This window comes from Haematobia irritans, chromosome 1 (assembly GCF_050003625.1).
Source record: "Haematobia irritans isolate KBUSLIRL chromosome 1, ASM5000362v1, whole genome shotgun sequence".
NCBI classification, from domain to species: domain Eukaryota; kingdom Metazoa; phylum Arthropoda; class Insecta; order Diptera; family Muscidae; genus Haematobia; species Haematobia irritans.
Window position 1 is genome coordinate 203,954,179 of NC_134397.1, and position 16,129 is coordinate 203,970,307.

Consider the following 16,129-nt stretch of genomic DNA (forward strand, 5'->3'; position numbering starts at 1 on the left):
TTTTCTATGGAAAAACTTCAATTTAGTCCAGCTGAATTCAGTTTTCTATGGAAAAACTTCAATTCAGCCCAGCTGAATTCAGTTTTCTATGGAAAACTTCAATTCAACCGCAGCTCCAGGAAAACTTCAACTCAGTCCAGCTGAATTCAGTTTTCTATGGAAAAACTTCAATTCAGCCCAGATGAATTCAGTTTTCTATGGAAAAAATTCAATTCCGCCCAGCTGAATACAGTTTTCTATGGAAAAACTTCAATTTAGCCCAGCTGAATTAAGTTTTCTATGGAAAAACTTCAATTTAGCCCAGCTGAATTCAGTTTTCTATGGAAAAACTTCAATTTAGCCCAGCTGAATTAAGTTTTCTATGGAAAAACTTTAATTTAGCCCAACTGATTTAAGTTTTCTATGGAAAAACTTCAATTCAGTCCAGCTGAATTCAGTTTTCTATGGGAAAACTTCAATTTAGCCCAGCTGAATTAAGGTTTCTATGGAAAAACTTCAATTCAGTCCAGCTGAATTAAGTTTTCAGTGGAAAAACTTAATTTCAGCCCAGCTGAATATAGTTTTTTTATGGAAACACTTCAATCAACCATACAAAATTAAGTTTTATATGGGAACTACATTATTAAAAGGACAACATTTTCGGCATAGTATGATTTAAAAATTCCACCCATCAATACTCCAACTTGGCCCATGGTATATATGGTATGCAATTGAATTCATTCAACTTGTCCAAACTAAGTTTTCTATGGGAAAAATCCAGTTCAGCCCAGCTCAATTAAGTACTTATGGCCAGCCAGACTGAAGTCTAAGAAAACTTCACCTGCTCCAGGAAAACTTCAACTCAGTCCAGATGAATTCAGTTTACTATGGAAAAACTTCCATTCAGTCCAGCTGAATTCAGTTTTCTATGGAAAATCTTCAATTTAGCCCAGCTGAATTCAGTTTTCTATGGAAAAACTTCAATTCAGTCCAGCTGAATTAAGTTTTCAGTGGAAAATCTTAATTTCAGCCCAGCTGAATATAGTTTTTTTTTTTTTTATGTAAACACTTCAATCAACCATACAAAAATAAGTTTTATATGGGAAAACTTCAATTCAGCCTAGCTGAATTAAATTTGCTTTGAGAAACTTCAATTCAGCCAAACTGAGTTAAGTTTTTGATGGGGCAATTTTTCGAAATAATAGGGAATTAACCATCTACGAGAGTTTTGAGATAACCTACAAAAAAAAGAAAAAACTTTTAATTTTCGATAGGGAAACTTCAACTTAATTAAACTTTTTTGCATGAAAACTTCAATTCCGACAAGTTGAATTAATTTTTATACCCACCACCATAGGATGGGGGGTATATTAACTTTGTCATTCCGTTTGTAACACATCGAAATATTGCTCTAAGACCCCATAAAGTATATATATTCTGAGTCCTGGTGAAATTCTGAGTCGATCTGAGCATGTCCGTCCGTCCGTCCGTCTGCTGAAATCACGCTAACTTCCGAACGAAACGAGCTATCGACTTGAAACTTGGCACAAGTAGTTGTTATTGAGGTAGGTCGGATGGTATTGCAAATGGGCCATATCGGTCCACTTTTACGTATAGCCCCCATATAAACGGACCCCCAAATTTGATTTGCAGAGCCTATAAGAGAAGCACATTTCATCCGATCTGGCTAAAATTTGGTACATGGTGTTGGTATATGGTCTCTAACACCCATGCAAAAATTGGTCCACATCGGTCCATAATTATATATAGCCCCATATAAACCGATCCCCCGATTTGGCTTGGGGAGCCTCAAAGAGTAGCAAATTTCATCCGATCCGGCTTAAATGTGGCACATGGTGTTGGTATATGGTCTCTAACAACCATGCAAAAAGTGGTCCATATCGGTCCATAATTATATATAGCCCCCATATAAACCGATCCCCAGATATGAACTCCGGAGCCTCTTAGAGGAGCAAACTTCATCAGATCCGCTTGAAATTTGGTACGTGGTGTAAGTATATGGTCTCCAACAACCATGCAAAAATTGGTCCATATCGGTCGATAATTCTATATAGCCCCCATATAAACCGATTCCCAGATTTGGTTTGTGGATCCTCTAAGAGAAGCAAATTTCATCCGATACGGCTGAAATTTGGTACGTGGTATTAGTATATAGTCTCTAACAACCATGCAAAAATTGGTCCATATCGGTCCATAATTATATATAGCCCCCATATAAACCGATCCCCAGATTTGGCTTGCGGAGCCTCAAAGAGAAGCAATTTTCATCCGATCTTGCTGAAATTTGGTACATCGTGGTAGTATATAGTCTCTAACAAACATGCAAAAATTGGTCCACATCGGTTCATAATTATATGTAGACCCCATATAAACCGATCCCCAGATTTGACCTCCGGAGCCTCTTGGAGGAGCAAAATTCATCTGATCCGGTCCAAATTTGGAACGTGGTGTTAGTACATGGCCGCTAACAACCATACCAAAATTGGTCCATATCGGTCTATAATTATATAGAGCCGATGTCCAATCACACAAAAATTGGTCCATATCGGTTCATAATCATGGTTGCCACTCGAGCCAAATATAATCTACCAAAATTTTATTTCTATAGAAAATCTTGTCAAAATTGTATTTCTATAGAAAATTTTTATTAAAATTTTATTTCTATAGAAAATTTTTATTAAAATTTTATTTCTATAGAAAATTTTGTTAAAATTTAATTTCTATAAAAAAATTTTGTCAAAACTTTATTTCTATAGAAAATTTTGTGAAAATTTTATTTCTATAGAAAATTTTGTTAAAATTTTATTTCTATAGAAAATTTTGTCAAAATTTTATTTCTATAGAAAATTTTGTCAAACTGAATTATATACGTATTTAATCGATGTATGGACTTACATACAATTTAGAAGGCGGTGTTAGGAGGTTTTAAGATACCTTGCCATCGGCAAGCGTTACTCAACTTAAGTAATTCGATTGTGGATGGCAGTGTTTGGAAGAAGTTCTACGCAATCCATGGTGGAGGGTACATAAGCTTCGGCCTGGCCGAACTTACGGCCGTATATACTTGTTCTATATTGGTTTTGAGTTAGTGAAATTTTGAATTAACTTAAATTGAGGCAATCGCAATTAAGTTTCAAGCTGAAGTAAGTTTTCTATAGGAAAATTTGGATTCTGTCAAGCTTAATTAAGTTTTCTGTATAAATAAAAACTTTACATCAGCTGTGGTTAATTAATATTTCTACACCCAGAAAAAAGTGCCTTCGAAACTAATGGAACAAATTTTCATCAATATAGTTTATCCATTTTATTTCCATTAAGGTAAATTTTTGTGAAAAATAATCAAATTTACTCGTTTCAGTAAAAAAATCCTAAACTGTAATCAGTTAGGAATAGTTTATTAACTAGAATAAGGCATGGAATTTTACTCATACTATTTTCTTCGCTGGGTATAAGAATTTACTACTGAAAAAGAAAATTTTATTCACCGATAACAAAGCATTCGTAAAAATAAACAAAAACCGAACTAAAACCAAGTTTCTTCAAAATTAGTAAAATTTCTTATAAAATGATAATTGCGACTTCCTTTATAATAGAAAGTTTTTCATACATACGAACAACACTTGGCATAGAAAAATATTTTAGTTCATTCGTACTAAGAAGTATGCAATCCTTTCAAAACTTAAGGAAACACACTTGTTAGAATATAGGAAATTTTCCTAAATTTCTATTGTCTACCTGTAATCGATACCTGTCATCGTAATCGATGTGTTTGCGCGTGGGTGTAATCGATATATTTGCGCGTCGGTTGTTTTTTTAGTTGGAATCGCGTTGTTTTGGTATACGGAGAGATTGTTAAAAAATAATATGGTAAAATAATATAATAAATAACAAATAAAATATATAAAATATTTGTTATTTTAAATTAGTGAGAAAAATTTTCGTTTTTTTAAATAAATCTATCAATGTTCGTGATAGTGTATAAAGAAAGAAAACACCAGCAGAATAACAACCCTTTCATTTGTCTTCATTTTGGAATCTTCAATTATCAGGTAATATTCAGTGACGCTAACCTTTTGCAACAAAAATGTTTTATGATTTTTTATATTTGTACACTCAGAAAAAAGTGCCTTCGAAACTAATGGAACAAATTTTCATCAATATAGTTTATCCATTTTATTTCCATTAAGGTAAATTTTTGTGAAAAATAATAAAATTTACTCGTTTCAGTAAAAAAATCCTAAACTGTAAGTAGTTAGGAATAGTTCATTAACTAGAATAAGGCATGGAATTTTACTCATACTATTTTCTTCGCTGCGTATAAGAATTTACTACTGAAAAAGAAAATTTTGTTCACCGATAACAAAGCATTCGTAAAAATAAACAAAAACCGAACTAAAACCAAGTTTCCTCAAAATTAGTAAAATTTCTTATAAAATGATAATTGCGACTTCCTTTATAATAGAAAGTTTTTCATACATACGAACAACACTTGGCATAGAAAAATATTTTAGTTCATTCGTACTAAGAAGTATGCAATCCTTTCAAAACTTAAGGAAACACACTTGTTAGAATATAGGAAATTTTTTCTATTTCTACCTGTAATCGATACCTGTCATCGTAATCGATATGTTTGCGCGTGGGTGTAATCGATATATTTGCGCGTCGGTTGTTTTTTTAGTTGGAATCGCGTTGTTTTGGTATACGGAGAGATTGTTAAAAAATAATATGGTAAAATAATATAATATATAACAAATAAAATATATAAAATATTTGTTATTTTAAATTAGTGAGAAAAATTTTCGTTTTTTTAAATAAATCTATCAATGTTCGTGATAGTGTATAAAGAAAGAAAACACCAGCAGAATAACAACCCTTTCATTTGTCTTCATTTTGGAATCTTCAATTATCAGGTAATATTCAGTGACGCTAACCTTTTGCAACAAAATTGTTTTATGATTTTTTATATTTGTAGGTATTGAAATTGTAAAAGGAGGACAAAATCGTTAGGCAGCAACTTATAAAAAGTGAAAAGTACAAGAAGAAGAAAAAGTGCGTTTTACAGTTGATAATATCACACGGAAATTGGAAATAGTGGAATAATAAACTAATATTTCAAAGAGATTCGATGCTGTTGATTCTTAATAAATATATTCAATATATTAATAAAACATGTATTTTATTGAAGATAAAATTGCTTATAGAAATAAATAAAATTGTATTTAAAAACGAAGGTAAGCAGTTCTAATTATGAAGTAAAAGTTTTACCACAAATGTGTAAGATTTGTCGAAATGAATGAAAAAATTTCAATAAAATCATTCCATATATGAATTCAAATTAGTTAAATTTTTTCATTCTGTAGTATAGTGGTATATAAATATAGGAAAATGTTAACTAATATATGGAATGCATTATTCCTAATTTCTACGAAAATCACATCGTTCAAACAAATAAAAATGTCTTTGGCGCTATACGAAGTTCAACTTTCTTCACAATGAGTTCATTTTAACTTAAAGAAGGGGTCACTTTTTTCTGGGTGTAGGTATTGAAATTGTAAAAGGAGGACAAAATCGTTAGGCAGCAACTTATTAAAAGTGAAAAGTACAAGAAGAAGAAAAAGTGCGTTTTACAGTTGATAATATCACACGGAAATTGGAAATAGTGGAATAATAAACTAATATTTCAAAGAGATTCGATGTTGTTGATTCTTAATAAATATATTCAATATATTAATAAAACATGTCTTTTATTGAAGATAAAATTGCTTATAGAAATAAATAAAATTGTATTTAAAAACGAAGGTAAGCAGTTCTAATTATGAAGTAAAAGTTTTACCACAAATGTGTAAGATTTGTCGAAATGAAATTAGTTAAATTTTTTCATTCTGTAGTATAGTGGTATATAAATATAAGAAAATGTTAACTAATATATGGAATGCATTATTCCTAATTTCTACGAAAATCACATCGTTCAAACAAATAAAAATGTCTTTGGCGCTATACGAAGTTCAACTTTCTTCACAATGAGTTCATTTTAACTTAAAGAAGGGGTCACTTATTTCTGGGTGTATAGGAAAATAGAATAATAATGGAAGTATTTAGCCAAACTGAATTAAGTGTTCTATAGTAAAAGTTTAATTCAGCCACGCTGAATTTATTTATTTTTTTTTTAATCCGTAGACGAAGTCGCTTCCACACGGTTGAAAAAGACTGTTTTTCATATGTTTGGCTATAAACATTATATGTTTGGAACACAAATTTTTAAACACAATATTATTGAGTGCAAGCATATAATGTTCATAAACTAGCATAACATGTTTCGGACATATATGTTAATATGTTAGAACATATTATGTTTGGGACATAAAATGTTTGTAAATATAATATGCTTGAATGCAAACATATATTAATTTAGAAATAGCCTATAAACATATATGCGTTTAGTAGCTTGGAGCGCTATTTAACAGGGAGCGATATTGAATTAAGTTGGTGGTTGTTGCTTGTTATTACAAAATTAACATTTTATTTTTCCTTGGGCAATTGATCAGCTACTTCTTTGATCCTTACAAACTGTGTGGTCCGCTGTTCGAATAAAAAAAAAATAAAAAAAAAATCATAAAATTGAATAATTTCTTCTCCAATGTTTGTATTACAGAAAAAGGTGCTAAGAACTAAAAAATCTTGTGGAAGTGAGAAAGATGTCGGGGAATATACAATTGGGCAGAAACAAAATTTTGAGCATTCAGGTCGAAAACCTATGTTGTTAGCACCTATATTACCTGTTTATTTTCATAATTCATTATGATTGTAAGTATATAAATAAATAAATAAAATTTTGAGCACAATATTGTTTGGGAGAATTTTTTTTAAGCATATAATATTTTTGGGTGCAAAATGCTTCCAAACATATTATATGGTCACATAATAACATATTGTTTTTTGGAAGACAACATTATTGAATTTGGATGCAAAAATACAAAATGTTTGGAACTTAGACTATCCAAACATATATTGTTTAGACCAATATGCTATCAAACATATTATATATTGGAAGAGATCAAACATATAAATGTTTGGACAATACCCAAAAATGTATATGCTTGAAGCAAAATATGTTTGGGAGTATATGTTACAGAAGCGATTTTTTGTGAGCGTGCATATAGGGTAAAAAACAGAATACGATCTGGCTGAAACAGTAGCAATTCACTGAAACTAAATTAAGTTTTTTTGTAGGAACATTTAAATTCTGTCAAGCTGAATTAAGCCTTTTGCATGAAAACTTCAACTCAGCTAAGGTTAGAAAAGCTTTCTGTAGGAAAACTTCTGTTTAGGCAAGCTGAAGTAAATATTTTATAGGAATAGTACAATTCAGGCAAGTTAAACTAATTTTTTTTGTAGGAAAAGCTGTGTAACCAAGCTGAATTATGTATTAATAGGAATATTAAAATTCAGCCAAGCTGAGTTTTCAATTTTATTGGAATCCACAGACAAACTCGCTCCCATATGCCGTAAAAACGAAAGCATGCAGTAGAAGATGTTGTGACTAAATGCTTATTGGACAACCGTCATATAGATCCAGTCTTGGAAGCCACAATGTTCATACTGTCATCCAGAAAATTGCTGCAGTTTTCTAATATTCACATTTACTGTAGCTCCAATATAGACCTAACCCAAGTTTTCCTTCCTTCCAACAAAAAATATTCTCGGATTTAAAAGTGTTCCGTAGTTAACAACGAATTGTACAATAGATCTTTAAATAGATTCAGCAAACGATTAAATTGTCTTAGCATATACAACAACCCCGATAAATTTAATACAAACAATATGGCAACAACGGTTAGTGAACAAATTCTGCATTATCAACTTGTAATGTAGGCAATTAACTTTGATACTCTATTGTCGAGAGAACGGTTTCATTATACTGCATTATCTAACTGGCATAAGCAACGTTCCCCTAATGTCAATGCAAAGTGTTATAAAGACGTATTTAATGAATTTTTTAGTGTCACAATAGAAAGGCATTATGTTATCGGTCGGTAATAACGTAATTCATGGCATTAATTGAATGTTATTATACTAGGGCTGTCATTCGGGATCAATTGTTATTAATCCCGGGATTCGGGATTTCAATATATAGAATCCCGGGATTTTTTCGGGATTTTTAAAATATTTTAAGTAATAAAAATCTACAGCGACAAAAATTGTTGTACTCTAAATCATTTTAGTTTAATTCAATTTTATCAACCAAATAATAACAAAAGAACATAAGAGTATGTTAAAAAGCAATTTCAAATTGCTATCAAACTTAACGAAGACTTACTCCAACTACAATAGCAGGTTGGTTGATAAGTCCCCGGTCTGACACATAGATGGCGCCGCTAGTATTAAAGGTCACGCTTGACACCTGCCATCAGATTTTGTACAGCCACCTTGTCCACCTTCTTCGCCGCAGAAAGCCAGTTTGCCTTGAACTACTGCTCGTCCTTAGCAGTTTTGTTGGTCTTCTTTAGGTACCGCTTGACAATAGCCCAGTATTTCTCAATTGGGCGGAGCTCTGGCGTGTTGGGAGGGTTCTTGTCCTTGGGAACCACCTGCACGTTGTTGGCGGCGTACCACAGTGTTGCCAGGTTAGAGGTTTCCCCCCAAATTTAGGGGGATTTTTAGGGGTAAAATTTATTTGGGGGGATTTTTGGGGGTAAAAATTTATTTCAGACCTTATAAAGTGGAGCAATTTTCAAGCAAATTCTGAACAATTCTAGCATGAGTTATGAGAAAAAAGATGCGGAAAGTCAACAAGAAGACCCTAAATACAAACAAGTATCCAATAGCATTATTTTCGTTATCTTTTTTAAACTCTTCTGTTGAAAGGGCATTTTTAATATTTGACAAAATTAAAAACAATCGTATTTTAACTTAGCAGCTGAAAGCTTTTTAAGAGTAAGCCCGCTTTTTGAATTGATATACATATTGTATTCTTACATCCATAGAAAAAATAATTTCCTCAGGGATGAAATTTTAAACAAACGAAAATCTCTTTTGTTTTAAAGTATTTTCTTAAATAGCAAATTTTATTTTTTATTTACTTCAAACGAAAAAAAAATTAGCATCAAAAGAAAACTTAGTTTTTCTAAAATTTTGTTTCTCAGGAAAGAACTCTTCTTTCAGGATATATATTTGTTTTAAATTTAATTTTTAAAGTGTATCACTACAGGATTTTTTTCACGTAATTTTGGGACCACTTTTTGTACTTTTATATTCTGAAAATTTTTGGGGATTTTTGAAAAAAGCTTGGACCAATTTAGGGGTTTTTTTTCTTAAGATTTGGGGGGAAGAATCAAAAATCACCTGGCAACACTGGCGTACCACTCCATGGCCTTTTTACCGGCCAAAACAGCACGGAACAACCGTGTTTCTTCAGAAAAGGCAGCAGATGTTTATTCAAACACTCTTTCACGTAAATTTCTTGGTTGACAGTCCGGAAGCTATGAAAATGCTGCTTTTCAAGCCACAGGTACAGATGGCTTGCCAAACCAGATATTTCTTTGCGAACTTTGACAGTTTTATGTGCTTGAAAATATCTGCTACCTTTCCCCTTCCTTTTGCCGTATAAAACTCCTGTCCCGGAAGCTGCTTGTAGTCGGCTTTGACGCAGTCAAACTTCGTCAGCATCGTCGTGTACAGCCTCCGGGATCGCGCTTTGGCCGTCGTATTTTGTTTATCATCGCGATTTGGAGTCACTACCTTCTTGTAAGTCGATAATCCGGCTCGTTTTTTGGCTCAATGCACGGTTGTAGATGATACACCCAGCTTATTTGCGGCATCTCGGAGAGAGAGGTTAGGGTTTCGCTTGAAACTTCCGGTTTTCGATTTCCCCCCGATCCAGACTTCCTGGCTGTCGACAAACGTTCCCCAAACACTTTAATTACATTTGTAACGGTTGATTTGGCAACTTTTAGCGATTTTGCCAGCTTTGCGTGCGAGTAGCTCGGATTTTCGCGATGCGCGAGCAAAATTTTGATACGCTGCTCTTCTTGCTTGGACGGCATTTTGACAACTGAAGAGTGAATTCCAAAATCAAAATAGGAGCAACATTCTACACACACACCTTCAAAATGAGGGGTGTTCAAGTTTTTTAAATGCAAAATTGAAAGAAATACGTCAAGTTTATATTGACCAAATTTTGACCGTATCACCCTTTAGACGCTAAAAACGTCATTTTTTCACGATTACTTTTCTTTAATAATCCATTTTAAGGAATACAAACTTTGTGAAAATTTGGGCTTTTCCCCATCAAGTTATAATAAAATTTGCAACAAATACGTATAATTTCATGCATTTTTCTTACTGATTTAGTTTCCACTTTAGCGATTTTAGCGGCTAAACTCGAACTTAATACTCACCTTTAAGAAGTAGGCAAATGTTGTAATTAATTTTATCAAAGTATTCAATAAATTTTTTTCTTTGTGTATTCACCAGCCAAATGTTTATACCTCAAAACTGGAATACAATACGACACTAACTAATCGAGAATTTGTGCAATGGTCAAATTAAATTAAAAGAGACGTATAACAGTTGCATACTCTCTTTGGTTGAGAGAGGGAGAATTTATAGAAAAACTTGCGTAAATATTACAAAACACAATTGATGACGCCGGCAGTTGGCGGAAACGCATATGATAAAATTGTTTTAAAATCAAATTGGAAAAATAGTCTCACTAATGGCCAGTTTCTCATCCTCCGATTAATTTTAAGCGGAGGATAGACCTCCGGTTAGTAAAATTTTTGTATGGGATCAGCTGTTTTATCGACACGATAAATAATAAAACAACATTGAGAAACTGGCCCTAACTGTTGTAAATGTAAGACAAAATAATATCGAAACGTATGAATCTCTGTGGATTTTGATCAATAGACAGTTTTAGGGAAAATTGTAGTAAATTACAAATTGGTTATTCTTCGAAAAACAAAATTAAATGACTAATGTGTTCATAGATAAATATATTGTTTTGTGTTTATATGCCACAAAATAAATACATATATAGCGAATATTGCTACGTGTTCACTGTATGTTATTGCAATTTTTTTTACTAACAAAAACGAATATATATCTTTCTTCTAGGTCAAACGAAACTCCTTGGGGATAAACATGGTAAAGAAAAAAATCCTTATTTACATTTCAACGCATTTCTAATGCGAAGAAAAATTTCCTATATGCCACTTTTTTCGATTCTTGAATTTATTCTTTCATAGATGCACCCATGACATTTTTTATTAGAATATAATCATATGTGACGCTCACCGTCTAGCCCCAATCATTGTGTTTTCCTCAATTCAATTGGACGTTTGTTGTTTGTGTGCAATCATTAACCACTTGGATTTTTATTTGTGTTACTCTCAATTTTAGTTTGTCAACAGCAGCGCAGTCAAGCGGTAACGGCCGTCCGACCGAAATATTTTATCGTGTGCGGTCGTTCGTTTTCGAATAAATGATTCAATATTTTTGTGTTGTTGCTTGCGAGACTTGACGCGAGTGCCGTGTATTTTGTTTTTTGTTGCTTTTAGCCATCGTAGAGCGTAGTCTATAGCGTATCTGTGTAGCTGCGGAGAAAATAAATATTCTAATAATTTTTGTAAAATTTTATTTGTTTATCTGTGGCAAAATAATTGCGTGAGTGTAAAAAAAAATCGAATTGAAGTGATGATAAAAGAAATATTTGTAAATGAAAGTGGAAAAAAGTTTAAGAAGAATCATCAAGCAAAATAGAAGCTGAAGTGGAAGAAGAAGAAGCAGAAAAATAACAACTGAGTGCGTAAAGTAAATGAGAAGCAAAAGTTTTGTTCTTTTTTTTTCCTTGATTAAAGAATGGAATGAAAGAGAATCTACGGACTAAGAGAGAGAGGCAGAGAGTAAAAAATAAAAGGAATTGAGATATATTAATAATAAATGTTTTGTTGTTATTTTTTTTCAACCCATAACAACAACAACAACATAGGCGTTCACTAAGGAATTTAAACAAAAATATGAAAATACAATAAAAAAAAGCCAAGTATAGAAGAGCTGAAGTTTTTCGCCATAATCGAAAAGTGGTGGAACGGGTTGTAAACGGAATCGAATAAAAACGTCAAAAAGTCATTCATAACAAAAATACCCCTCCCCAACCCACAAGAAACAAAAAAGCGTCTATAAATGTGAATATATGTTTGTGTGTGTGTGTGCGTTAATGATTAGGCCATTTCTATGACAACAAATACGAAAGAATCATAAAAAAGAGGGCATTAAAATAAAAATACCAAAATATCAACCACCAAAATTTAAAAATAGTCTTAAAAAAACATTAACAAAAAAAATAACACAAATTGCACCACACCCTTTTGTTGTGTGTTGTTTTTTTTTTGTTTTGGATAAAGTCTTCTTCTTACTCAATGCTGCTGTAAGCCTTTTGTGCATAACTTGTAGTTTTAACGTGCCCTTGAAATTGCATTTGGCTTTTGTTGTGTGCCTTGGCCAAACAGCAACAACAAACTATTGCAAAAACAGAATTCGTATACTATATGTGAGAATATTAAAAATTCCAACAACAACAACACAAAGCTTGATAGATTGATAACAACAACAACAAGCCCATCATAACATATCCTTTTCCTTCTTCATCCATACACTGAGGTTTTATGTGAAGAGATGCCTATGTGCTATGTGTTGTTGACATTCATTCAATTGACAAAACGTTTTTCATACAGGAAATGTGTGTGATGTCATTGTGAAGCTCTCCCATATGACTTTCTCTCTCTGAATAGAATTTCCTTTTTGTTGAGTGTCTCTCGCTCTCACAGTCTATTGGGCGCGAAATAAACAAATGTGTATGTTTTGTTAGTATTACCGTTAACCAAACAATCCAGCAAAGAAAAACATCTGTTTTAACCAACAACTACAACAAAGCCAATAAGAAAAGTTAACACATATGTATGTGTGGTGGTGGTGATATACAAATATTTTCGCAAATAAAGAACGACATTCAAGTTTTGCTTGCAATTTTTTTTTACCTGAAAGTATTACCATAGTGTTTGTGTTGTTAAATCATAATAATGAAAACGCCTGTGCAAAGGCTTAACCGCCATCATCCTCCACATCAACATCATCGTCCTCGTTCTGATGCTGCTTCATCATCAGCACACTCAACGTCTTCAATTCCTTGTGGATTTAAATGTAAATTCATCATAAGTACATTTGCATTTGCCACCATCATATGTCTGCCAATGTCAATGGATGCTGCTGCTGCTGCAACAACAACAACTACTCTGGAAAACATCAAAACGGATACACAGTCAAAAGGTGAGTTAAGTGGTGTTTTTGTGCCTTCCGTCGTCTTGCCAGGATACTCCCTAGATTTGTTACTTTTTTGTGTTATTGTAAGGGGAAAGAAACAATAACAAAAACCAATGCATAAGAATGTTATCCAGTGTTGCCAATACGTCATTATGTATAGGCGATTTACTCGGAAACAAACATTTGAATAAAGAATAAATTAATGACTCAAATGAAGTTTATTTATTTTACCAGAAAGTGTTACAGAATTTTTGTAAGAGATAAAAAAGTGTTACTTTTGACGGAATAAAGAAAAAGAAAATTTATTAGATATAATATTTTTTGTTGTTAAAGTGGGTACTAAGTTCAAGTTTGGCCGCTAAAATCAAAAATAAATTTGTAAAATCACTAACAATTATACGATTTTGTCGCAGTTGATAATTTCCACTGAAAATAATACGAGCGTTTAAAGAAAATTTCATATTCTCAATGTAGAACTTGAAGCTAGAAATTAAAAAAATGCCTTTAGTACCAAATGAAGATCATGATGGAGGCAGTTTTAATGAAATTTACTAATTTTATGAAATTCTGAACTATTTTGTGGGAGGCACGAACTTAGTAAATTTGTATGCTTCATTTGTTTATAATATTCCCCCGTTTTTAGTACATTTAACTAACGTACACAAAAAATTATCAAAGTCAAGAAAATTTTGTCGAAACATAATAATTCAATGTACTAAAATGCCACCAAAAAAGTAGTGAAAATGTTCTTTTTCGATCCCGAAGTTGTGCAAAATTGGGGCAGAAGCGATGAATTTAGCATGGGCTTGTCATAGGATGGATGTCCAACATTTCAATAGCAGTTGCACTGAGTTTGCATCACTACCTAAGGTGAGATCCGAAATAAGTGTTTTGGATGTGAATTAAAAAATTTTGTGATATTTTGCCAAATAAATATTTTTTATATATTTTGATTCGTAATGCATCCACGCTTGTCTGAAACGTTTAACCTCAAATATTTTCAAAAATTCTTAATTTTTTCTACAACATTAACAAAAATTGAACAATTTGTACACGCTCACAAAAAATCGCTTCTGTAACATATACTCCCAAACATATTTTGCTTGAAGGATATACATTTTTGGGTATTGCCCAAACATTTATATGTTTGATCTCTTCCAATATATAATATGTTTGAAAGCATATTTGTCTAAACAATATATGTTTGGGTAGTCTAAGTTCCAAACATTTTGTATTTTTGCATCCAAATTCAATAATGTTGTCTTCCAAAAAACAATATGTTATTATGTGAACATATAATATGTTTGGAAGCATTTTGCACCCAAAAAATATTATATGCTTAAAAAAAATTCTCCCAAACAATATTGTGCTCAAAATTTTATTTATTTATTTATATATTTACAATCATAATGAATTATGAAAATAAACAGGTAATATAGGTGCTAACAGGTTTTCGACCTGAATGCTCAAAATTTTGTTTCTGCCCAATTGTATATTCCCCCACATCTTTCTCACTTCCACGAGATTTTTTTAGTTCTTAGCACCTTTTTCTGTAATACAAACATTGTAGAAGAAATTATTCAATTGTATGATTTTGTAAGGTTTGTAAGGATCAAAGAAGTAGCTGATCAATTGCCCAAGGAAAAATAAAATGTTAATTTTGTAATAACAAGCAACAACCACCAACTTAATTCAATATCGCTCCCTGTTAAATAGCGCTCCAAGGTATTAAACACATATATGTTTATAGGCTATTTCTAAATTAATATATGTTTGCATCCAAGCATATTATATTTACAAACATTTTATGTCCCAAACATAATATGTTCTAACATATTAACATATATGTCCCAAACATGTTATGCTAGTTTATGAACATTATATGCTTGCACTCAAAAATATTGTGTTTAAAAATTTGTGTTCCAAACATATAATGTTTATAGCCAAATATATGAAAAACAGTCTTTTTCATCCGTGTACCATTTTATTAATTCTTACCCTGTTTTTAACTTGAAACAAAAAAATAGTGAATTAAAAAAATTTAATTAGAAGAACTTCCTGTTTAGTTAAAATAAAGAGCATCTTTGGGAGAACATTTTTGGAAGTGCTTTTAAAGTCGTGCCTTTTGAAGAACTTTCAATTTTTTTTGCCGGGATAGAGTTAAATTTGCTTTATTGCCATATAGGGTTCACTTTTTTTTGAGTTTACATTTTTTTATTTTTGCACGTGAACTTAGTTTCGACGTTTGCTCCAAAATATACAACAAAAATTCTATATTTAATCTCTCAATAGAACATTTTGTTAAAATTTTATTTCTTTATAGATTTTGTCTAAATTTAGAAAATTTTACTTCTTTAGAAAATTTTGTCAAAACTTTATTTCTTTCGAAAACTTTGTCAACATTTGATTTCTTTATAGACTTTGTCAAAATTTTATTTCTTTAGTAATTTTTTTTTTTCAAAATTTTATTTCTTTAGAAATTTTTTTCAAAATTTTATTTCTTTAGAAAATTTTGTCAAAATTTTATTTCTTTAGAAAAGATTGTTAAAACTTTATTTCTTTAAAAATTGTTTTCAAAATTTTATTTCTATATAACATCTTGTCAAAATTTTATTTCTATAGAATATTTTCTCAATTTTTTTCTAATTTTTTTATTTTTACACGTGAACTTAGTTTCGACCTTTGCTCCAAAATATGCATCAAAAATTCTATATATAATATCTCTATAGGACATTTTGTTAACATTTTATTTCTTTATAGATTTTGTCTAAATTTAGAAAATTTTGTCAAAATTTTACTACTTCAGAAA

At 31.5% G+C, this 16,129-nt stretch overlaps 1 protein-coding gene across 1 annotated transcript in view; it reads left to right on the top strand.

Annotated features, from left to right (window-relative positions):
* The first annotated feature begins 11,411 nt into the window (after positions 1–11,411).
* Positions 11,412–16,129, top strand: part of Meltrin (disintegrin and metalloproteinase domain-containing protein meltrin) — a 340,608-nt gene continuing 335,890 nt past the window's right edge. The window contains exon 1 of the mRNA XM_075292619.1: positions 11,412–13,326. Within this exon, the coding sequence (XP_075148734.1) occupies positions 13,080–13,326 (247 nt within the window). The 5' untranslated portion in view covers positions 11,412–13,079. The remainder of the gene's footprint in view (positions 13,327–16,129) is intronic.